The 26,089-nt window shown below is 38.8% G+C and overlaps 1 protein-coding gene across 5 annotated transcripts in view; it reads right to left on the reverse strand.

Annotated features, from left to right (window-relative positions):
* The window catches only part of znf609a (zinc finger protein 609a), a 103,726-nt gene that overhangs the window by 28,488 nt on the left and 49,149 nt on the right, over positions 1-26,089 (reverse strand). Inside the window, exon 1 of one of the 5 annotated variants that reach the window (XM_042752914.1) lies at positions 15,100-15,844. The exons of 3 other annotated variants lie outside the window; for them this stretch is intronic. Coding sequence is in view for 1 of the 2 variants with exons in the window: in XM_042752912.1 (XP_042608846.1) it covers positions 9,098-9,388 (291 nt within the window). In the remaining variant the exon portion in view is untranslated. Of the gene's footprint in view, positions 1-9,097; positions 9,405-15,099; positions 15,845-26,089 lie in introns of those variants that run through there. One more of the 5 variants, XM_042752912.1, reaches the window with a different exon arrangement.

A 26,089-nucleotide genomic window follows, 5' to 3' on the forward strand; every position in this document is an offset into this window, starting at 1 on the left:
CATTATAGTATAATTGAGAACTATAAATTTTAACATTTATTAGACTTTAAAAAGTAACAACTTCCAATTTAAGTGAACTTAAATCAATTTCACATAAACCTATTATAATGTATTAACATATTTACCTGTGCCCTTCAGCAAGTAGGAAAAAAACAGAAAATGAATTAAGTTATCAAACACTAAATTCTAAATTAAATATAGATGAATCCTTAAAACTAAAAAAAAAAGTTATTGATTTCCTCTGTTTTCCTTTGATCTTTGATTAACAGACATCACAGCAGCTGGGTTATTAGGTTATTTGGCTGCTGTTACTTTAAGAGCTACCGCTGCAGAGCACAACATTGGTCTGACATGCATGCTCGAAGCTTCATTTGGACTTTAATATGAAATAAGCACGGGCAACTGTATTTGTGCATGCAACTTTAGAGCATACGCTATAAGCACAGTATAACAGCTGACAGGACAGGAATTTGTTCGTAGATATTTTTAAAGTCATAAAACTGGAAAAATTCATCGCCTGCGTCAACGTGCTAATTTTGACAGCACTAATTTGGAACACACTTTTATTTAAAGAAATATTGGACCTTTTTTGTGCTTAAAAAAAAAATCACTGCCGACCTTGTTCAATGTTCCCTCCCTTCCCCAGCGAGCACTCATGATTTTACAGTCTTGTTACTAAAAATTCACAAGACCACAGTGTTTGCGAGGGAAGTGTCAAGTCATGCACTCTAATTCCAATTTTCAGTTAAATCCGATGCATTTGACATGAAAGGAGAAACGTTTTGCTGAATTGAGCCAACTTCATTGGACCACCAGTGTTTTTCTTTATGAAGGAAGCTCTGCTTCAGCGCCTTCTCTTCAGTTGGATGGTGTCCATTGGCTTTACTTTAGAGTGTCGGCAGCAAGAAAGCGAACACATGGCTTCAGCCGGGATTACTGGAGGATTAGACTAAGGGTGTCGCATTTGAACACCTGTCCTCTTCTACGCTACTGTAAGTTCTGTTTACACATACACCACAAACATCTACACCTGAGGACTACTAAAAGGTCATGTTAAACCCACTGACACTAGACAGAAAAGTCTGATGAGTGTTAAAGTGCTCAATGAGAGCCACTTGCCAGTAAAACCAGTGTGGAACTGCAAACAACAACAAAGACCTCTTTAAATGAATTCAAATGCTTGCATGCTTAAGGTATAATGATGGAGTGCTTACCAACTACATCACAGTACAATACACTTCACATTTTATGACTGAATACATTGCAATGCATCACAATTTCATTAGAGATGTATGATATATCGGTACGATATCTGTTATCGGCCGATATTAGAATTATTTATCTGAAACGGGCAATTTTGGATTTTCAGGAAAGATATAATATCATATTATGTATTGGATTTTTATATATTTATTCATTCGAGGTTTTATTATATTATATTAGAACATTTTTAGATATTTTAGCATCATCTACTGCCATCATTTATTGGTTAATAGTTTAATGTACAGGCCAGAATATATTACATATAATATAAATTAATATCTTTTAATTATTTGACTTAATTTTGTTTTGATTTATTTAATAAAGTATTATATTACCTTATATTAAAATTCAAATTTTGTATATTTCTATATAAGAATTTTTATCATATTTAATTTTTTTTTTAACATTTAGCATTATCTAATGCCATCGCTCAGTGGTTACTGGCTTACCGCAGCCCTTTAGAGTTCAGCTCCAACCCTAATTAAAACTCACCTGCCTGCAGCTTCAGAGTAACCGTTCAGACCTTGATTAGCTTGTTCAGGTGTGTTTGATTAGGGTTGAAGCAGAACTCTACAGGGCTGCGGCAATCCAGGACCGGCATTCGCCACATATATATGTACATTCCTCATATACAGCAAACAAGGAATGCTGATCTTAAGCTGTCAGCATTCCTTGTTTGATGTATTAAGGTCTTGCTTTCAGCTTAATATGGCCAGCAGGAAATGAAATGAATGCATCAATAAAAAAAAAAAAACATTTTGCAATATTGTGAAAAATATTTACATCAATATATGATTGTGTCAACAGAGTCTTACATTCCCAAACCATAATCCAAAAATGTGTTATCACCACAGAAAGACCACCAAACGCTAAACATACGCAGTAGCCGCTAAACCCAAACAGTCTCTCGAGTCGCTCAGCGTGAGGTGGAACGACTTGAGGGAAAAAAAGAGCTAAATTAATATGGAACCTCAGAGGGAGAGACGGCAAGGTTCAACAAAAACAACGTTCGCTTCCTGGCTCGCTTTTCATTTGTGGTCTGAAGCACACCATTAGTGGTTCTGAGCTCGTTTTCTTTGAGTTTCCCTCCAAGTTTGGTGTACACTGGCCCTGTTCTCCACACACACACCCCAGAGATCCTGCGGTTAACACAAGACTGAGTTTTTCAAACAAATGACACACCAAACCAAAAAATAAATCCTGCACTCCCCCCCCCCTTTTTCTGAAACTATAATTTAAATCACCCCAAAACTACATCATAATCTGGGCCAACGACAGGCTTTACTTATCAAGTACAATTGCGTGAAATGAATACCTCTACAGGAAAGAAACATGATCTGCTTCTTCAGAGTCGATGGGTGGCTCAAGCGAGAGTGACACCCGATAGAACGCTTGTAAAAGGACTCGGGAACAGTTTCTTTACCAATGGAGAAGGACTGGGGGATCCCATTCGGCTCTGGAAAGCTTCAGGCAACCAAGTGTAGAAAACTCTTTCAGATTTTGCCAAACCCTTTGAGCAGGACGTAGAAACTAAGAAGTCTGGGAAGAAAGACTGGAGGAAAAGAATGTCCCCCAGTGGTACTAGAAATTCAGATACTTGGGTGATCTGATGTCTTGGGGAGGAGAAATGCGGCTCGGTCCCCAACAGAGAAAAATTATATCTGTTAAATGAGTTTCACACATTGACTTGAACTGCACAACCGTGAGCAACACGCCGATGGAAATAGCAGATGCCTCGTGCTCAGAGAGCAAAGTAACGTCTAGCCACAACAGAATGACCGCAGAGGTGGGTGTTTGCGATGACTTCAAAATGTTAGCAGGGAAAAAACCCAAGAGCGCCTGCCAAGACAAGCTGCTGCACCTTTGAGACACGCTTTGTGGTTGAAAACACGGGATATTCCTCTCTTGTGATAAGAACACAAATAGCACTGACATTTGAGAGCAATGAGGAAATAGCAAATGCAACTCAACGTATCTGTAAAAAACTTATTTTATTTTTATTTATTTGTTTGAAAACAGTAAAAACGTTTTAAATGCTACACATGAATTTAAGTTTCACAACATTATCATGTACAGTACAACAGAAAAGGATGTACGTTCAAAGATTTGCTAAGAATTAAATTTAGTATAATTAAAATATTAGTGTATTTGAATACTAACATTAAGTGATCCTTAGATGCTGCTATAAATATATCTAAATCACCTGAAATGGATTTAAACATTTCAGTAATATCGGCTTATAACTGATATCTCTCTACTTTTATCACTTTTTTGCTTTTTAATGAAAGCTCCTACTGTTGTAGCTAAAAAAAAACGACACAAAAGCAAAATTTCAAAGCAAGAAAATAGCTAGCAAGAATTTCACAGCAACATTAAATAGGCCAAAAGTAAGGGAACACCATGATTCTTTAAACCAGTCATCAATCAACACCTTTCAGCACATAGACATAGTTTAACAAATGTCGTGTTATGTTCAGATGTACTTCGCTCTAAGAGGCCTTTCAGGTTATCTGGAGTACGAAAGAGGAAAAAAACGCAAGTCAGTTGAGAAAGAAAGTGGTGCTAGGAGACTTTAAACATCCTCTCGTCAGCCTCACATCCTGAATGAAAGAATCGTTGCATTCCACCTCATGCGAAAACAAAGTCTGCTAGCCAACCAATGGCTGGAAAACAAGCGCAGAAAGAGAGCAGCGCTTAAACCAAAACACTTTTGCACTGCCAGCCAAAACATGGCGCTCATGCGATGTTGATACTCGAAGGCCTGTTTTCTTTAAACGTGTCAGATTCAAAGAGGATTAAAAAGCCAAATAATTGCACAATTTGCAAGGTAATGTCACTACTGTTTATTCAGTTTGCCAAGCTGCCATCCCTAAACGGAAAGCACTTTTGCCACAATAATTCCTCTGTTCCAGCATGCAAGCATTTAAACAAGCTCGCATATGCTGAATTCGGTAGTATCTCAAAGGTCATAAAACAAATGGGGCTCTAACTGCACTGGCCTATAATTAGAGAGCAGGGGTGACTAAAAATCTGATTCATGGAAACCAAAAACTGTCTGTAATTTGAGTTCGAGTGGCCTCTGGAACCTGCTCTTCTGACCACATTTAAGGCACTAAATTGGTACGTACAGAGATGTCAACCATTGGCCGGACCGCCGAGGGCAGCGGGACGGAAAGCACTTTTATGCCACCATGTCATGCAAGTGCAAGCGTCCGAGAAGAGCATCTCGCAAACATCATTTGACTTTAACTGTCAGTAACAACAAGCATAAATCTAATCGGTCAATAAATACATAACTGTACAATCATCAGGTCTTCAGCTTCCAAGGAGTGTTCAATTTTAACCAGAGTCTGCTGGATCATATTTGATTAGGGATGTAATGATTAACTGCGAGCTGTTTGCAAAATCGATTCAAATATGTGACGATTCAAATCAGTTTAGAAAAGTCTAGATGGTATTTTTTCTTTTATCTTGTTTCTGTATAATGCATATTAAAGTTCATAAGGTGCAGCACTGCTTTGTTTACAGCGGAAACCAAGGAAATGCTTTAAACTCCACCTGCTGGCAGAAAGTGAATCTGTGTCTCGTTCAGCTCGTCTGCTGTTTCGGTTTCATGCAGATATTTTTTTTTTTATGTATAGTTTCACAAAACTGAAGTCAAACCATTCTGTTTTTGCTTCAAATTTCGAAAATATACAATATAATTTAGATTAAAAACTGCTCGTTTTGCATCTTTGTTTGTATCATGATTAAAATGCAGTGGTTACCTCTAATTATAAATGGCAAGAGCACAGACAAAGCCTTATTTTGTTTATATGAAAAGATTTATTTTGTTTGTGTTATTTATTTGATTTTGGGCTTGTTTAAAAAATTCAATTTAGTTTTTTTTTTTAATTTATATTCACATTATATTTAAATTTTGTCATTTAGCAGACACTTTTATCCCAAGCGACTTACAAATGAGGACAAAAGAAGCAATCAAAACCAACAAAAGAGCAATGATATGCAAGTGCTATATAACTATATTATTATAGTGTTATTTTTCAGTTTCACAAAGAAACATGCAGCATTTTGTCCAAGCAATAAAAAAGAGACATTTAATTTATAATTTGTCTTAAATCTCATTTTGTAAAAAAAATTATAAAAAGAATAATAGTGAATCGAATCCAATCATGAATTCAAAATCGTTAATTGAATCAAATCGTGAGTTGAGTGAATCGCTACATCCCTATATTTGATACACACATTTATAAGGTCTCTAAAATGTCAACAAGATCAAAACTTTGCTTGAAAACCCTGTTGTACACAATCTGTCAACTGATTCATAGTTCATACTTTTTAGCAAGTAAGAATAAAAACGTCCACCTTTTTGCTGTGAATCTTTACTGATTTAAATAAAGTAAACGTATGAATAACTTTAATATTGTTTGTCATGTTTCAAGATAAACAGTTACTTCACTGAAACAACTTACGTTTACTTGATTATCCATCCACACATCATTTTTTTTATGATCACATTTATTTCCAGAACCTTTACTTTCACTGTTTCTCAGTGGAGAAATGAGCTTCCCAAGCCTCGAAAATATTTAAAATCTCATCTTTTGAGTAATGTTTACTTGTTAATCTCGCAATCATTATTGCACTGCCTTATGTTTTGAAACTACAGAGCTTTGATCATAAAACTAAGCATTTACATATCATCTTATTAAGACATTAATGGGAGCTATAGAGTGACGACTGATATTTATATCATTTTATGTTACTATCTGCTATACTGTTATAAAGATCTCATTGTTTTACATTATAAGCATCACTTTTTGGTCATATAAATATCAGCATCTGCTCCAATTGCATATCTTTGCTCAGTTTGGGCCTCTGAATAAAACTGACCTATTTTTTCCACCATATTGTCACTATATCATATGAGGCATAAAAGCCTAATTTGTTAAATATAATACTCAACAAAAAAACATGCAAAGTTTCTTCAGATTTGTTAAATATTTCAATAAGGTTTAATAAACCATTCAATTTCTAAAAATTAGATTCTTATGACTTATTTCAAATAACAAGTTTCACACAGTAAAAGGCTCGGAAACCTAAATTGAGAGCAAAGGAAACATTTATGAACCGAAACAGCATCTTCAAACAATGAAAGCAAGAAAAATGCCTTGAACCATGAGGGGGGAAAAATAATGTGTGAAAAAGAGCAAAGAGGGGAAAAAAAACAACCAAAGACAGCCACATCAACAGTGCCATCCAGTACACAGAGCCGAGTCTCTCTGCTAACATCCCCCTCCTTCATAACCCACACTGAGAGGAGATTCAAAACAGACATATGTCTCATTAAAGCCAGAGAGCATCTCAGTATCATCTGCCAACATACGCCTGCCTGCCTTGCTTATAGTGCCAAAATTCATTTTGCTGTCCAGTTGTTAACACCAAGCAAGCCAGAGCAGACATTTCAAAGCATTTTCATACAGTGTTTTACAAAGCTGTGGTTTCTTTGAGGGACGTGGTGCAAATCTAAATATGTGACCCTGGAGCACAAAAGCAGTGTTAAGTCTCTGGGGTATATTTGTAGCAATAGCCCAAAATACATTGTATGAGTCAAAATTATTGATTTTTTTTATTCCAAAAATCATTAGGATATTAAGTAAAGATTACAGTATGTTCCATGAAGATATTTTGTAAATTTCCTGCCGTAAATATATAAAAACTTAATTTTTGATTAGTAATATGCATTGCTAAGAATTCATTTGGACAAATTTAAAGGCGATTTTGTCAGTATTTTGATTTTTTTTTTTTTTGCACCCTCAGATTCCAGATTTTCAAATTGTTGTATCTCGACAAATTATTGTCTGATCCTAATAAACCATACATTAATGGAAAGCTTATTTATTATTCAGCTTTCAGGTGATGTAGAATTGACACTTAAGACTGGTTTTGTGCTCCAGGGTCACATATATTTGGAGTGACTATTCTTAAAAGGTTAATTCACCCAAAGAAGATCATTCTTTCATCCTTTATTCACTTTATATCTTATGCACAACACAGAAGATAATATTTTGAAGAATGTTTCATACCTATGAATGTCAATGGGGACAAAAATCCAACATTGGGCCCCACTGATTTATCAAGTGGACAAAAACTAAATGTAAAGCTCCACAATGAAATAGTAATTTATGAAACTGCATGAGAGAGAGAGTAAACATCTTGGGTCAACTGTCATGATTGAAATGACACCGATATTGGGTCAAGTCAATGTTTTTTTAATGTTGGATGAGTTTAAAAACAGCTAGTCAGAAATGCAATAGAACAACACTTTCTATTCAACATACAAATGCACTTAACATTTTAAATGCAAAACTTATGTTGTGAGATGCTCTGAGGGAATGCTTTTAGAGAACTAAGTACTCAGCGCCCAACAGTTAGAGGTGGCATGATAAAGTACAGACAAAGACTTTATGTATACAGTAGATGGTTCACTGGGAGAACATGCAATGCATAGTTTGGTGGAATAAGCCCCGCCTTTTTACATAAAAGAGCTAATCACCAACTGGTAAAGTTGTCACATCACTGCAGCTCCTCCGGTTCCCATAAAAACAGTTCCAAGATTATAGGACTGATTGGCTGGAATGACCTAAATGTTTTTTTAACACTATCTGAAACATGTTTATGTCAGTTTTTATTGCTGATTTGAACCATGTAACTCGAATCAGTTTTTGAGTGAAAAGACTGAGGTGTTACAAATATGTCCACACAGTGAACTCGAAATGATTACAAATCTCAATTTAACCCCTTATTCGAAAATCCAAAAATAAGGGATGACCTACATAACCACAACAGTTGAACTCACTAATTGACTAGTTCGTCCCGTTCCATCCCTACTTGGCTCGCTTTAAATGTGCAGTTATCAAACGAACAAAAACCAGATGTGAAACAGAGTTTTCTGCCTGACATCTCCTGGTAACAGCATCCCTGTGGATTTCTTGTTATCGTCCTGTCAGGGTGAAGAGCAGACTAGCCTCTCCACCAGGCTGGCTCTCTTTATCGTGACAGAAGCCTGGCTGTTGACTCCTTACAGCTACAACCGCCGCCGAGGGTTTGACAGCGAGACAAACTGACAGGTGAACGGAACGCAGTGTTTACCACAGAAACCTCATTACCACACCTGAGCGACAGCAGGCAGAAACACACTGCTAGCTTTTGCAGACAGACAGGCGTTATGCACAGTTAATTTGGTTCAATTGGCCACGCGAGCAGAGCGCGGCGGAGGCAGAATATCAATTTTGGAAACCACGCAGAGCAGCTCGATGTTCTGCATCGATGGAAACACTGGGGGAAACGGTTTCCTGGTTCAGACCACAAACAATGACACCATCTGAGAGACATTTTGTATCTCCTCGGCTCGAAACAAATGATTGGATTGGCTCCTAACTGGCGGCGCTCGTTACCAATCAGATGCAGCAGTTGATTGAGTGGGCGGAAGGCCAAGCGGAGCCCCGTGGGATAATCACGGGGAGTTTCCCTTCATCCGACGGCCCTTAGCAACAGCCTCTCAGTGAGAGATCACCTGTTGCTAAGAGGATGAAGAGACGCACATCCTTGCAACAACAGAAGGAGCAACTATCTCTTTCCTGGTGAACAGAAAGATACCTACGTGCCACACAAAGCAATTATGAGAGCTGAGAAAAAAAAAAAAACAGGAACAAAACAAACAGTCTCACGGCGCTTGATAAAAACACAACCTCAAATGCAATCAGCAGGAAACAAAAAGCATGCATCAATTTTTTCACACACCAGATATGCAAGTAAGCAACATGCATCTATTTACCTGTAAGACGCCTCTATCCGGCTCAACGTTAAGAGATGAGCGTGTGTGAATGCATTGCTGTGAATGTGAAAGCGTGTGAATGTATGAGTGTGCGCGCGTGTGTGTGTGTCTGTACATCTGTTGAGCAACCGAAAGAGAGCGCCTTGGAAAGGAAGCAAGGAGTGGTAACCTCAACAACACCTGTGTGCTGCTGCTAGCAACCAATAGTGTGTGTTTTCTGTATGTCAGCAGACGCTCAGAGCTAAATATGGAGACCTGACAATGGTGAGGAAAAAAAACAGACTGTAACATCACTGTTACAAGACCACCTAAGCACTTACAAACATTTACTATTACAAAAACAAGCAGCTGAAATTTATATATTGAACACTTACTATAATGACACATTTAAAATGTGAATTAAATTTAAATAAAATTAAAAAAATAAATAAATAAAAGATAATATACTAATAAAATCAGCGTTACTTATTATTTTCATTCATGTTGTTTGTTTTAATTATATATAGTTGTTATTTTTATTATTTAATTATAGATTATGTATTTTTTTTAAAAACGAAACAAAAAAAAAGAAAGCAATAAATAAGTATTATATTTTTTTTATTTTAATTAAATATTTTTTTTAGTAAGTATTTATTTTTTTTTTTAATTAGTTAGCAATAGGCTTATTTTATTATTTCACTTATTATTATTTTTTGTTTTTTGATATGTTTTATTAATTTTTATTATTAATATTTTTTAATGTTACTATTTTAACAATAATAATAACAATTACTATTATTATTTATTTTATTTTTATTTATTTATTTTGTTTTTATTAAGCAACACTTGACTAAAAATGTAAATTGATGTGTTGCTCTTTTCCACAGACATGCAGATAAAGATTGGACTGTTGGACCGAATAAAGATAAGGACTGTTCATATTAAAACTGTACCTCCAAGCAGTGGCGGCTCGTGGGTTTTAAAATAGAGGAGGCACACTAATTGTATTGGTCTGGGATCCCTGCTGATTATTATTAATTATTTTTATTTGCTTAACCGCTTTAAAATTGCTTTCTGGTTGCTTTTAGTCAGAAAACGTAAAGAAAACGACACACATACAACAAGATAATATAATATCACTTACCTGGCCTATCACTTTTTTGCGATCACAGCAAACATCCATCCCTTCTTAAAAGTCTGTATTAAAAGAGAGCTGCTTGTTGTACTATTTAATTAAGCCGTGACTGCTGTAGCCTATATCTAGCTTAGGCGTGTTCTCCCTTTTTTTTAATTTGTATATATACTGTTTGAATGACAGCTTGGTAAATCTGTTGGCGATCAAATATTCAATATCGCTACTCATCATAAGTACTTGGATCATTATCAGCTCAGCGCGAGACGTTCAAACTAATAGCACGTAATACGTCTCTGTGATGATTGGTTGATATCAGAAGGGAGGCTAGCCTCCTCTACGAGGTTTCTTTTCTCAACACTCCTCAGCACTGAAAGTGAACACTCGATGCAGAATTTTTTTTTTTTTATTTTTTTTTTGCCAACAGGTCTCCCCTACTGTCCTCTATCACCTAGCGGTTGTAATTACATCAGCAGATTCGACACATTCGCGATAGAAAACCGGCACTTTCCAACTTCAGTAACATTTTATGGTATTACAACTGTGAAATTACAAACAAAAAATACACATTCTGAGACATGAACTGAAATGAATTGTGAATTTTATTAACATTAAATAGTCCTTCCTCCCATTTTCACCTCCACTGCCTCCAAGCTGCTGAGTTAAAAGTAGTGTTTTACAACAACATCTGGGCTGTTAAAACAAGCAATTTACTAACTACACTTTTGCACCGTCACCACAAAAACATGACTTAAATTTGATTTTTAAACCAACCATTTTAACGGATCCATCCAACCAACCAACAAATGGCTCAATAAGTTAAGTGAGTCATGGTCTAGTTCAGAACGAGAAAAATCACTGTGAAAACGATAACATTTAGCTTTAATCCTGGTGTCAATTTATATTTTCTTCTCTTGGTTGCTAGTAGGCTTCAACATTATTGCATTACCAGTGATTGTCGTCGCTTCAATTCTCAGTGAAATTGAATGACTTTTTGTCATTCAAAGCACTGTCATTGTGAACACAGATTGTAAAAGTATTATTAAACCACAACAATGTGAAACGCAGCACACATAAAGCCAGGCTTTTACTCACTGGTACTGTAGACACCACAGCATTTAGACTGGCTTTCTCCGCTTTTGCCCCAGTTTCTCAAAGATGGATCAGCGCCAGTTCACCTCTGGGGTACTCTCACTTTTCAGTCCATGCATGAAAACAGACAATCTGAGAGGAGAAAACGAGTGGAAGAGAGCGTAGGGGGGAAAGGGGAGTGTTGGCGAAGATGTATTTGTGTGGCCTAAAAAAAAAAAAACCTAGAACTGCTCTGAGTAATCTGACCTCAACGCAAGCAAGAGCCGAGCGGAAAATCTCCCAGACAGACAGCATAACAATCAAGATAGTGTGAACCTCAACCGAGGAACGGCAAGATTGCAAATCGAAACCCCGCAGAGTCTTGTTTCTCCATCTGTAGATTTCAGAAGCTTGGTTACGTAGCTTTATCAAGATCTGAAAATTAAAAGTGAAATGCAAACCTGAGTAGCCATTAAAGTGTCTTCAGTTTATTTTCTCTTTGATAGAAACTCATCATGTATTAGGACACGGTGTTACGTTAACAATTAGATATTATATACCAGAAGACAATTAACCGGTAGAAATCTGTCAATCGGATTTTGGACTATTATCTCTATCCGGATTACACACCCACGTGACTTTGTTGTGCAACATTTTCACGACAACTTTTGCATGCATTTTTTAGCATTACAGTTTAAAAACAAGTGATTTTAAGCCGTTGAAACAATTTTTGATATTTTATAGACCTTAATCAGTTAAATACACTTGTATGTGTCAAAATGCCATCTTTGCAAGTATCTGTGTTAACACAGTAATTTAAGTCTTAAGTGAAAACAAACAGCTGAGAAAAAAAAAAAAAAAACTTTAACAGTAGGCTATATTGAATCCGGGCAGCTCTTAAAGTGACAGCAGTCTAATATTCCTGCTGTGTGTCATTTATGTTAATCAAACAACAAAAGAGAGAAAATCTCTCACTACTCTTGTCTAAATCACTTTTGTGAATTTAATAAGAAAAATATTAGACTGTGCAGTGTTCTTATACATATAATCACTTAATGCAATGTACGTACCATTTCTTTTAGTTGACTGTTTACTAGGGCTGGGCGATATATCGCATGCAATTGCGACGCGTCAGTAAAGCCGGTTCCCTGATTACAGCTAAATCGCAATCACCTGCTTTCAATATATCGCCCAGCCCTACTGTTTACTTGTCTTCAGTGAGCTTGGGTGTTTTTTATTTTTTTTATTTAGGCTAGTATTAGTTTTTTTGTGATATTGACATACAGACCTTATTTAAAGCAAATATTGTGATATATACTGTTGCCGTGAAATAAAATTACTTATAAGATTTTGGTCACATCGCCCACCCCTACTAACAATTTGGCCTGCAAATGACTAGAAGGCAAACAGACGTGTGCCTCAATGGTATTATGGTAAGATGAACATGAGTTTTTGAAAATTGGGCAGCTTGAATCTAGGCACAAATGTATGGCTGGATTGTCCTTGATGCTAAAGCACTTATAAGATTCTACATAAAGCCCAACTAGCGATGAAACCCTTTAATATTTTTTGTGAAGAGGTCACAATCTCACCCTCAGACAGTTTCCATCAATACACCGCTGAGACTGAGCTCTGGCTTCTCAAATTTGTTTTGCACCATTTAAGCTGTAGGCGTAAGTGGAATGAGTCAGCAAAAAAGAAAAACACTAAGTTTGAATGCTTACAAACCCCCACTTCACAACAAAATCCATTCACAGTCAGAAGTTACGCATTTAAACTGCTGAAGAAAAGTTTTGTTGGACACAAAACTGAACAGGGTTCCAAAGTTTAATCTGTGCTATGGAAACTACTGGACCACCCCAACGTTTCTTGGCCAACCAAGTCCCGCCCTCCTGACCTCAGGTCATTCCACATAAGCAGAGCTCATTACAATAATAACCCACATTCAAGGTCAGCCACTGGTGCACTAGCAGTAGGGGGTGGAACAAGGGCGGGGTGGGTCAAGAAAGAGCTTATAAAGATAAAGAGCCCTAAGGGGCCGAGAAGAAGTAACAGCTCTTGGAATTTGGCAATGTGGACTGAACAGGGAACTGGTGTTAGCTTTAGAACGTTCCAGAGGAGATTAACTTATCTAAATGTTTGATAACAACCCAGCACATGCCAACAATCACAAACAGATTTGGGATTTAATATAATTTCTAACATATTATAGGATAGACAATGCAGATCTCAAACCTCATCTACTGCCTACATAGGAACCTTACAATGCTTGGTATGACTCGGTTCGGCACGGCTCAGTACGGCACGGCACGGCACGCTTTTCCACTGCAGTTAGTATCGCTTGATTGAGCGATGTGGGCGGAATTATTCACATGTCGTTATAGTTGCACCGCCTCTACTGCCACAACTCCTGAAAAACTTTTTCATTCCGCATCGCCCCATCAAGCTCTCGCTGGATCGGCTCCTCTGCTATCAATGAGAGGAACGTCTGTACTTCCTCAACAGAAAATGCAACAGCCACTTTTTGGTTATTAAAAGAAGGTGCGCTCATTCAAAACAGTTGCGTCCAATCCTTCATTAGCTGTGCTGATTTAAATTTAGCAGTTCTGTTGTGTTTGTGACACAAGTTCAGTGATGCAGGTAGTGACGATTCTCTCCGGCCAATCCGAGATCAGCAGAGCTTACGCGTCACGTTTTGGTAATGGTACAGTTCACTTGGAACCTCAAACGAGGTGGTACTAAAATAAGTACCAGGTACTGCACCCAGTGGAAAAACCCCCAAAAGTGAACCGTGCCGTACCATGCAGTGGAAAAGCGCTATAAGTGACTGATTTGGAAAACACTACATAGTGCTCATCATGTGAACTGCATGAGAAACTCAACTCACAATTGATTCCAATAGAGTTTGATTTAGGCACTTTGGTAAAATAACTGAGGGGCACTGGGTAAGAAGTTTAACGGATAAAATCTTACATGCCTAAAATGACTAAAAGTGAGAATTATATTTTTACCTTTAAATCCATTTCTGCTAACAGTACCATATGTATGCTGGTCTGCTTTTATTTTTGAGTGTGCACATGCCTATTTTTATCATCAGCAATAAACAGGCACTAAATAACATTTATTACAGCTGTTGCAGACTATCTGCTAATCAGGAGAACTGAGACGGCACAAAGCTAACAGCAATGAACTGCATCTAAAGCCAAGGCACTGAACAAACAACCCTGGAGTCAACGGCTTGAGCGTTAGCACACAATGAGTTTATCAATGTAGAGGACCGGGGGTGATAGCAGAAGCTATCTCTATGTTGTAAGATAAAAGTGAAACAATTGTAGAATCAGGAAATGCATGCAGGGTGCTAAAAAAGGAAACATAAGAAATGAGTCAAACCGGAAACATCATCACTATAAAAACAAAGATTTGGGGGTAGCATTTACAGATAAGCTATCAGCAAAAAGCAAGCTGCTGAAAATGGAGCAACAGTAAAAATGCATGCTTTGTTAGACTTGTCTATTCTGAGGTTAAGAGTCAAGAACGAAAATGATTCATGGTTACAAATTCAATTACCAGTACTCAGAGCAAAACTTAAGGCTAAAGGGCAAAGCAAAAAAGGGGGTTAACAAGAGAGGCCGAAATGGGAGGAGTAGCGTTTCACGGAAGGCGGAGTTGACCCTTAGACCGTGATACTATTTCCGCCCCACCGCAAATCTCAGCTGCCAGACCTTACATCACACACAAACTCTCTTCAACCTGTCTTTAACAACCACAAGCTTACTTCTCAAAGTGGCTTGAATGCCACAGACTTCAAAAACCAACGTACCTCCTTTTCTCTCCTCTCACATTCGCGATTTACTTCACCTCCCACCTTGTCCTCCCTCTGTTTTCCCACCTACTCAAACAGCCCTCTCTCTGAAGGATCCCTGAGTAACTGACACCACTCTTGAATGTTGAGAGCTGCGGTACAAGGACACTGCTTGTTCGCCCAACAGCAGGAGGAGGGAAGGGGTAGAGAGGAGGGGAAAAAGCGCCCTGGGTGTTTTTGACTTGGCAGGGATTGGAGAAGCTTTTCAGGCAGAGTTTATCTGCTGGGCGCTGGCAGTCAGCCGACGCTGCTGGTGCGCCATGGGCTACAGGGAGGTTGAATACTGCATCCCCAGTCAACAACGGACCTGTCACTTACAGTGAGCTATCTGCAGGGATTTAGAGAGGGGGAGAGAGAAAAATGGAGAGAGATAGAGGAGGAGGAGAGAGCACCAACTATTTATAGCCTCTCAAAGGCTTCCTGTTACTGTTCAGCAAAGCATAAAGGAGGGGCAACCTCCCAGAGAGGGAGAGCAAAGCATAGAAAATAATGAGAAATAGAAAAAGACTCACCCCTCCGCTTTCATCCACACAGTGAAACACGACTACCCATCATCAGTCAGAGAATATTACCAATGACCAGAAGCCTGGTGCAACAAGCTCCTTTGTTGACAATAATCTCCATGAATCTTCTTAACTAAAGTGTACATTCCCACAGGTCTTGGATTGGGACTTTGGATGAAATGGAACAGCAACATCAACTATCATCTTACAAAGAAAGCGTTGATATATTTAGCAATATATTAATTTTTAACGAGTCAAATCAAAGGTTACCCAGATGCCCATTTCAGACAAAGCCACTTCAGCAAATTGAACATATGATTCTACCACATAACCTACACGTGAATCTGACACTGGCTAACACTTTGCATGTATTCAAATGTTTAGAGGAGTGAAGTGAGGTTTAAATACGTCTAGCAGGGAAGGGCAAACCCTTAGCGAACTGTGTTCAGAGGAACAAAGAGAGAGAAAGCAAGAGGGAGGGAGATTAAGCTCCGCAGTTCCCCAGTAAAGTTGTGATACTCACAATCACCATTATGCAAATCCTAGCTGCCCATAGCTGGCAAGGGTATTTTCTCCCCTTTGAGTGACAGGTAAGAACAGGCATAAAGAGACACTGGGAGTGAGACAATGGCTGATTAAAGATTAAAGTGTTTGTGTGTCATTTCACCATGAGCATCCTTCAACAAAGGGCTCTTTGGTAGATGCCGTCCCTTGGGTAGACTGAAATGCTCATGGGTAGACAGTATCCACAACATGGACTCTGAAACTAGAAAATCTCTTTTACACTCTCGCTCTGCCTTTCTCAGAAAGAAGCCTTAGTTTGATGACCTCGTTAGTTCAAGCACTTAATCCGCTAATGCCCAGATAAAACTAAATGAGAGAGGACGGGAGAAGGGGGAAGGGAGGGGTGAGAAAGAGAGTAGAGTAGGAGGGAAAAGAGAGAAGTTACAACAACAGATAACACACATCAGAGCCAAGAGGAAATTCTGGCCACACGCTTGAGCCCAGATTTAACAGCCCATGGAATTATGGGAAGGTGTTGAATCCAGTGAACCCCTGACACCAATTCTAAAAACCAAAATATAAGATTTTAAAACACAAAATAAAGACTACCGCTGAGGTTAAAAATCACATGATGCCTTCTAACTTGATCTGACATCAAGTGGATTTCAAATTCCAAGAAGAGATCCCAAACTTTGGGCTCCTCCAGGCCCTAAATATAAGAGCCATACTTCAGTCAAGAGGTTGTGCCAGGTTGAGCCGATAATTGGATAACCATTCCATAGCCTCTCCTGTTTGACTGAGAGATATAAAAATTCTGGTTAAGGTCATAATCACCTGTGAACTCTAGAAGTAATTCTAGAGCTTAGCCATGAAATACTGCATTCTGCAACCACCAGCTCTCTTGGCTCAGAACAAAACCCAATTTCCAGATCCTTAAAAGGAAAAAGGGTTTAATCTGAGAACTCAGCAACTGCACAATTTCATCCAGAGCCAAGGGATCAATTTGCAGGGCAGAGAGACAAAAGGAAATGAGAACCCAGAGTGCCTTCTTGAACTCAGGGGAGAGGTGAACCACAGATTACAGAGAGGGAGAGAGAGAGAGAAATAGTCTGGCTTGCCTCCAGGACAGGCTTGAGGACTTTGATGTGGCCTTTCCTAAGCTAAGGGGTCAGTTTTTGCTGCAACTCCTGTTGTTCCTTCAAACACAGTCATACACTGTGCAATGAAAAACAGCTCTTCCTTTCTGAGGTTGATCACAGGAATGCACCGAATGTTTGGCAACCGAAATTATTCGGCTGAAAATAGCAAATAAAGCTCTTACAGTGTTCGGCAAAAATAAGCAAGACGACCGAATAAATTGTACCGAACAATGACAGTTTTGGTGACGCGGAAAAACAGTAACCAAGAGCTCAATTTGTTGACTAACCTAAAAAGTTGGCCTGATTTGAGTTTACGTTTAAAATAGCTGCACAAGGGCAACAAGCAAGCCATCAAGGTTTAAATGGACTTTGCTAATAATGGCAGGTCCATAATTTATCAAGGAAATAGTCTAGAGAATGGTCTCTCTTTCAAACAGCTATCAACTTGACATTCAGGTGCTGCTGGTCAACAGGCCTTAACAGTTCCTTAATTCCTGCAAGGTTTTAGCTCATTTAGTAGTACTCCCTTTGAGTCCAGGCACAAAAATTCTCACATAAGCCACGTTTCCACCGCTGAAACTTTACCCAGGAACTAGGGACTTAGGGCCAGTACTCGGTGTGTTTCCACTGCAGGAACCAGGATCTAAATAAAGTTCTGGGCAAAAAAAATGCCCCTCAGAAAGTCCCTGCTCGCGAGGTAGTACCGGAACTTTCCGGGGCGGGACTTGGACGCTAAACATGCTGATTGTTTGAGTTCACGCAGCATTGTGATTTCAACCACCATTTATTCGGATAATTTAAAAATATTACTGTTACTGTGTCATGAAACATAGTTTTAAAAGTATTTCAGGCGAGAATGTAGTTGTTTAAAACCCAAATCTGTGGTTTATTTATAAAGACAGCACCTTTTTAAAAATCTGTTTTGCCAATTTCAGAGACGATCAGCTCCACGCGATCAGCGGGAGCTCGGTGCTCATGTATCCGCCTAGAGCTGTCTCAACTCGGCTAGTCCTTCTGACTTTTGCCGCTGGCTCTGATGTCTCTTTAGTGTTTAGACATAAAATATAATTCATTTTGGGTAAATCTAACAGGTAATATTTGGTCTTTATTCAATTTATCTATATGTTAAGATGAAAATAAAAAGAGGCAATTGATATAATATTTCGTTTCATTGTAATGTAGGCTGTATATAAACACATTTCCCTGAACTAAGTACATTTCTGCGGCTATTATTATGTCTAAATGAAAACGAAAGGAGGCAGTGGTATTTGATATCCTATTTCGTCTTATTGTAAATATACAGTGAGGAAAATTGCAGTAGCCAAGGCGAGCTGACTGATGTTATCAAGTACGCTGCTGTTTGCAGAATTACCAGACTTGCGTCGTCCCATCCTATTTAGTTTTATTTTAAGTGTAGAGCTCTCCGAGTCCAAACTACCGAGGATGCAAGTCTGAAATTTGCATACTTTTCGTTGAGAAACATGCGCAGACCTACATCAACAGACTATTTGCCTAATCTTCACAGTACTTTAGACTGTGGTGGAAATGCAGAAAGCAACAGGTCTGGGGGGAAAATAGCTCCTGGGGAAAAACGTTCCTGGTACAATTGTTCCGGGTAATTTCGGTGGAAACGCGGCACTAGAGAGAAAGAGGAAACCCTAGCACCTGTAAAGTGTCCACAACTGATGAACCTAGAATGCAAATCAAGAGAAAATCAATGACATCTGAATGACAAACTTTAGCCCCTTCCAACCTTCCTTCTAAAATAGGCATTAGGGCAATAAATGGAAAGCATCTTATTCCATCCCTCAGACATTTTCTTGCTTATTATCTCTTTCCTAACTGCTAAGATGTCATCAAGTAAAAGTCTTTAATATCTCTCTTATCTTGATTAACAAAGAAGAGCTACTACGTTTGCCTGTCATTCCAGATGAGAGCTGATAAAATATTCACACATTCAGGCATTTCTCATACCGCACAATGAACAGAATTTGAGCAGCTGACTGTATCTGGTGTATATGTGTCTAAACATCTCCATTTTCACCAAGCTGAGACTGGCAGATCTACAGAACTTTGATGAATAGCCGGATTTATTCTGACGGTTCCTCAGAGAAGGGTGCAGCACGAGGACAGTTTCAAATATGAATTACCAGCATGCTGATCCGATCTCAGTGGCAGCCAGAGAGAGACAGCAGGGCCTGAATACCAACACACGTTTCCTGGATCAGGACAAGGACTTGATTACTGATGCCTGTCAGGAGGAGTGTAAAAGTCCTTAAGTGTACTCTGGAGGGAAGCCTGCAGGCAAGCACTCCAGGAGTGAGAGAGAGAGCTGCATTCAATCAATTCTGACTCGGGGGGGGGGGGGGGGGGGGGGGGGGGGGGGTGGGGGGGGGGGGGGGGGGGGGGGGTGTGGGGGGGTAGAGTGAAGACTTCAATCAATCCAGATTGAAAAAAAGAGCAAGGAATATGTGCTTGCCAAAGACTTATGAAAACACTCTGGGATTGCAAACGTCACTGGGGTTCAGAGAGGCTGCAACTAAAACAGTGCTGACCTACAGAACCACAAATAAGACAAGTTAATTCAGGCACAAATGATGACAGGTGGTCTATCTTTTGGGGCTCAGCACCTTTGCTCTGCCAGGAATGGTAGGAAAAACCATTGCGGTTTAAACCACAGGGCTCTCTGGGTATGTAATAAGGACAAATCGTCCTCAAACCAACCAGCAGAGCCCAATGAAACGTAAGAATGTCAAAAATGATGTGGGAGGCAGGGATGCTGGTTTCTTAGAACACAGGCAGGGGTAAAGATGTGGGAATTTTTGCTTTCTCTGCCCAAGGTGGAAGCATCTTTGTGATGATTTGTGGGTTCAAACCCTTGATTCTTCTGCCGGAAACTCTGTGGAATTCCGGGGGAATACCTGAGGTCATGCATTTGAAACTTTTTAAGGATGAACTAAGAATCTATTAGTGTTATTTATTCCATAACAAGGGCAATAAATTGGGCCAAATGCAGTTGACCCTGTTCGATGCACAATGTATGAAGGCCATATAAAACCTCTTCAAGTCAAGTTACTTAAAGAATGTCTAAGGTTTTTAGCAAGAATATGGAAAACAATATACAGGTTCTTCTGGTTCAGTTCTTTGTTCACCTCCACTCCTTTCAGAATCTCATCTCCGTCTTTGGTAACCATAGTTACAAATGCTCTGCAGACATTTTATATTAGGCTCTAAACCGTGGCTCTTCTGGGAGTTAATTTACTGTGGTATATGGAAGAACTTTTTGGAATTAAACATCAAGCAGATACCAGGGGTCCGTTCTTCATACATCGCTAACTCGGTTAGCTGGATTTGATTGTTGATGAGTTGGCATGATCTTGGATTGGTTGGTTATTCAAAACTCATCCCGGAGTTGCTGTCATAGCAACAGGACCATAACTTAAACCTGCTCTGGAGCAGGCTTATTTCTTGTACACCGGATTAGATTGCATCTTTTTAAGCTGAATTTATACTTAAAATCTGTACCAGCTACTGCTACTTTATTACGAGAGAACTGTACTGGTCCAGGGACAATAATTTAAAACAATAATAATTAAAAAATAAATGTTAAAATAATATAATAATGTTGTGTAGTCCATAATACTACATACACACTAATTACAACATTGAAATAAAAATGCAAAGCCTATACAAAAACTATAAATCATGAATATAAATGATTGGGAATCATGTAAATAAATAAATAAATAAATAAATATATAAATAAATTAAAAATGGTGCACATTTCATTAATCTGTTATAAAATTTATGTGGTTTTGTTCACTTGGATGTTTCCTTAAAACGGTCCAGAAATTTCAGGTGTCTTTTTTTATTAAATAATGTCATTACGTTGCTGCCTTGCCACCAGCTAATCACTGCATTTGTTATCGTTGTTTCGAGTATCAGTTCATATGCCCTTTTTGGGGAACATGAGAACGCATAGTAATCTTAGACCACTTAATGCAGATGTTTTAATCAAATACGCAAATGAATTTAAATAATTAAATTAGCCAGCTATCAGTTATCCTGATTAGAAAATCTGGAATCTTTTAAGTCATCTCAGTCATCTTGTATTAAGCAAGGTAAGAAGTACAGTCCCCTGAATATCTGTGCCATTTCAGAACAAGGTCCTCCTCACAAAGGCCTGATAGAGCATCTACAGATGGATGACCGAGCATGTGACAAGGTACCGCTGGCGGGGCCCGTCTGGCTCGCTGCTTCCAGGAAGCCAGATTCCAGGGCGCTAATCCAGAGAGACTCAGAGGCCCAGAAATGCCATCAGGTCCCTTGGCAGGGAACACATGCCCGCTTTGTGTCCCAGGCTGCTGTCGATGGAGGGTTGCAGGAACGCAAGCCCCTGCACAGTTCCCCAAGTGAGAACCAAAGCACTCCTTGTTTAATCCTCTGTGCAAAAGCGTCAAGTAGGTGGAGTGGAGAGGATTCAGATGCCGGCAGAATTGGGGAAAGAGAAGGGAGGTTAACGGGCAATCACACAGGACTCTGAATAGATCGAGGGGTTCAGGGCGAGGCTTTCATAGCAGTTCAGCTCTCTAGCTCAAATTCTGAACCAATCACACATTCGGCTTTTCACAAATTCACTTGGGCTGTAACAAATCTTCTTTTCAAAAAGCGGTGGCTTCTGTCACACTGCATTTTCTTGCAACTGTTAACAATTGATGTCTTTTTCGTCTGAAAGAGACAAAGACTATTGCTTTGTTTCACAGTTCAGGGTGTAAGCCAAGGAACTACGTGGACACGCAGGTTTGGGAGATAAACCGTGAACTGAAAACACATTCCACAGTTGAGCATTCACTGCATGCAACGGCTCTCACAGCGACAGAGTTCACTGAATGCTTGACATTCTCTAACACACAGTGCGCAGGAGGCTGGGGGGCCCCTTCATGCTAACACCTCATAAATCCCTTCATTCCTCCCCTGACTGCAACTTCAGAGTCCTACGGATACAAGGACAATTAAGTAAGAGAATGAGAGAGAGAGGCACAGCAGTGAAATTTGCAAGAGCTCTAAGATTTTTGCAACACAGTCATACTGAAAGTTCTTTTTTCACCTTTCACAAATAGATAAATGCATGCATTTCATAAGAACAGCACTTTCAACTGCACAGTTGCAAAATGCAGAACAACTAACAGGTTAACCAAAGGTCTGGTAGAAATGACACGCAAACCTAAAACCAAAAACAGGTCACTGACATAAATGAAGAGTTCAAAGACAGTTGAAAAACCGAAAGGTTGAAACCGTGCATAACAGTACCTTCAAGTGATTGCAATACTTTGGTACATTCCCATATTCATATACGGTATAAGGTATATAAGGTATCTTTGCACAAAGCATTTCAAAGAATAACATGGTCTACTAGAGCAGTGGTTCTCAATTGCAGTCCTCGCGCCCCCTGCTCTGCACATTTTGTATGTCTCTCTTATCGCTTCAGACGTTTGTTCTATTCGAATGTAAGTGCACAGTTCGTTGCACAGTGCAAATCTGTGAATGAATGTTCTGAAGTAGGGGTGTTGCGATATACCGGTATTGATGATAACCGTGATATTCAAAGCAACAATTATTGATATTGTGTTAATTTAGTGTGTGACGATATACCGGTATTAGCGATAACCGCAATATTTTGAACAGTTTCTCTTATGATAACACCACATGTAAATACTCCAGCGCCAGTACCTGGTTGAGCTCCCAGGTGGCAGTATTGTGTGTTAACGCTGACACTGTCACACAAGTGCAACGCTCGCAGCTACTCCGAGGAGAGCCGTGTTCAGCAGAGTAAGTTTCCATTATTTTAGTCGTCATAGAATGGGAAACGTTATATTAACCTTTTAACAGCGGTTTTCTGTGTTCATATATTTAAATAAAGAGTGATTATTTTAATAAGTACCGTGTTTTCTTTACTCGTCTTATTTTTGTATTTGCAATCAAAATGAACTGTTCGTAGTAACACTTTATTTCTTTGTTCAAATCTATTAACAGTTACACGATTAAAACTGATCTTGAATAACTGAGCGACCACATTGCTACATTAAACACTGTAAAATGTTAAGTTGGTCGCAGTGCCGTGCACTTAATGCCTCACTTGCGGTAGTTGTTGGGTATTGTTTGTTTTTTAAAATTAGTTTATTATATTAGTTAACATATATAAATAACATAAATAATAATGAACAATATTTCCACAGCATTTATTAATCTTAGTTCATGTTAATTTCAGCATTTACTTATGCATTATTAAAATCACAAGTTGTGTTTCTAAACATTAATGCACTGTGAACGAACATGAACAATGAACAACTCTATTAATAGATTAATAAATTTTGTAATAAATGTATTGATCATTGTACATTCATGTTAGTTAATACACAAGATCTTATTGTAAAGTGTTACCATTAATATTTATTCATCATAGTGTTGAACTTAACAGTATTGTCTCTCTTGTTATTTCACAGGAGCTTCAAAGAATCCAGAGAGAGCCTGAGTCTTGTGCCCTGCGTTCATCAGTATCCTTGTTCATTGGGTGAAAAAGAAAAACTCAAAGTAAAAAATTATTTGACCGCTATCTTTTATACCTCCAAGGTTTCTATAGATATCACGATATATCGATATTGTGAATTCTCATGGCCACTAGGGCTGGGCGATATATCTAACGATATGATCATGCGCATCTAGTCAGTAAATCTGGTTCCGTGATTTAATAGACAGAGCCGCATTTAATAGACAGAGCCGTAGTTCACTGACAAGCTACGCAATATTGCGTTCATTATCGAAGACGATTCATCTGCGATAATGAATGTGATATTGCGTAGCTTGTCAGAATTCAACAGATTTCCCCTGCTCAAGGAGTGAGGAGAAATGAACACTGTGTAGGGACCATGTCAATGGGAACACAGAGAGCTCACTTCTAACGAGCTGATTATCTGAATCAGGTGTTAACAAATGTAAACAGACATGCAAAATATGCAGAGCTGGGGGCGCGAGGACTGGAACTGAGAACCGCTGTACTAAAATACTTTCAAAAAATGGTAATGCTTTGACACTTTCTCAGTGGTCAAATGTAGATAATGGATCTGCATATGCATTTGCGTACTTGCACAAAATCTGGCCGTTTACTAAAATGGATTTATTCTACTGTTTGCTGTCATCATCTCTTAAATGCACATTGAAGAGAAAAAAAAGATACCTCAGATAAAGAAGGAAAGTGGAACAAGGGTTAAAAACAAAGCTCTGCCATATCTCTGGAGAATTCATATAGCATTTCTCAAAACTTTTTGTTTGTCTGGCGGCAAAGTTTGGGTCCTGTCAGGAGAGATGAGGTGAGAGTAGCAGCAAACTTTCAGAGAGCCTGAACCGAACTGGCACCTGCCTTTAAACATTTATGCCTAATGCATCTTTAACACACAACATAAAAAAGGCATGACTCTGTTGTTTTCACTTCACCGTCCTTCCCAGCTTGCTCACATACAGAGTCACACACACAAACGTCTGCATTCTAGAGCAGTCAGGAAAAAATAAAAAACACCACACTTGGATAAATAATGTCTGTCTTACTAAAATCAGAACTCTTTAGCAACAGCGGCATTCAGACTGACAGCAATTCAATCTCTTGTGCTGTTGGGTCCTACTCACAACACAACTCATCAGCATAAATTTGAGTTGTGCTCCACCATCGCCAACTCTGACTATGACTTTAGGTCGCTTTGTTGCTGCAAATCATTTTGTGCAAAAGAAACCACCACATTATTTCTTCCTTTTCAGAGTCTCAGTATCGTTAGACTTGCAGGCCAATGCTGTAATCTCATTAAAACAGCCTTCTCTCCAAGACCGACCTCGTCAGGCCCAGACAGACTCTGGTGTAGTGGCGGCTCACCAGACGCCTGTTAAACTGCCAGCGCATTTGTTTGTGTTTGCAGGTGTGAGTAGTTTTTCCACAGTCAGTCACCAGACCGGACAGATACATCAGAACCAGAGGGAGATATGACACCAGGCGAGCTCATTATCAGTGTGAGGTGTGTGCATTGTAAATGAGAACACGGGCAGCGCCAGTTCACCAGACGCTGTTTTAATGCCGAAAACAGGGTTCAATGCAGACGCTGGCAATTAGCATAGTGTCTGTTAGCAAACAATTGCTTAACACAATTGCCTGCGATAATCTTAAATTAAATTTAAGTTTCTTTAAGAGTCCCTTAAAGAGAGAAAAAAGGAAGCTTGTGCGAACGAATTGGCTTATAAAAAGACGACTACCCACAAACCCCTAGCGGTTTTCAGAGCTCTTTCACAGCTGTGGATTTATTTAAAAATAGCTCAGATTTGAGCAGGGCATTAAGTGTGAGATCCTCCTCCTAAAAGGCACCGACTGTTCTCTGATAAATAATCTTGTGTCAGATTCGGTTTCTAGACCAAACACAAACGGGGCGGAAGTAAATTCAGGCAAATCTGCACAACAAGGCTCGCTGTTCATGAAGACACAGCCATTTATAGAGAGCACGAGAGATTGATTATTACTGTTTATCAGATGTTTGTGTGGAGAATAAATCGAGTTGAAGGAACCGTCAACAAAAATATGTTTCTGTTCACTGAGTTAAGAATATTAGATTAAAAACTTGCATGAAAATTAGAAATGCTGATAATTACTAAAAAATACTACAAATTAAATAAAAATAAATTAAAGCTAAATTTAAATATTAAAAAACAAAAACCAATAAAAATGACAAAAGCACATTTTTTAATAAAAACTTAATAAAAAAATCC

The sequence above is a fragment of the Cyprinus carpio genome, chromosome B25 (assembly GCF_018340385.1).
Source record: "Cyprinus carpio isolate SPL01 chromosome B25, ASM1834038v1, whole genome shotgun sequence".
In the NCBI taxonomy this organism is placed as follows: domain Eukaryota; kingdom Metazoa; phylum Chordata; class Actinopteri; order Cypriniformes; family Cyprinidae; genus Cyprinus; species Cyprinus carpio.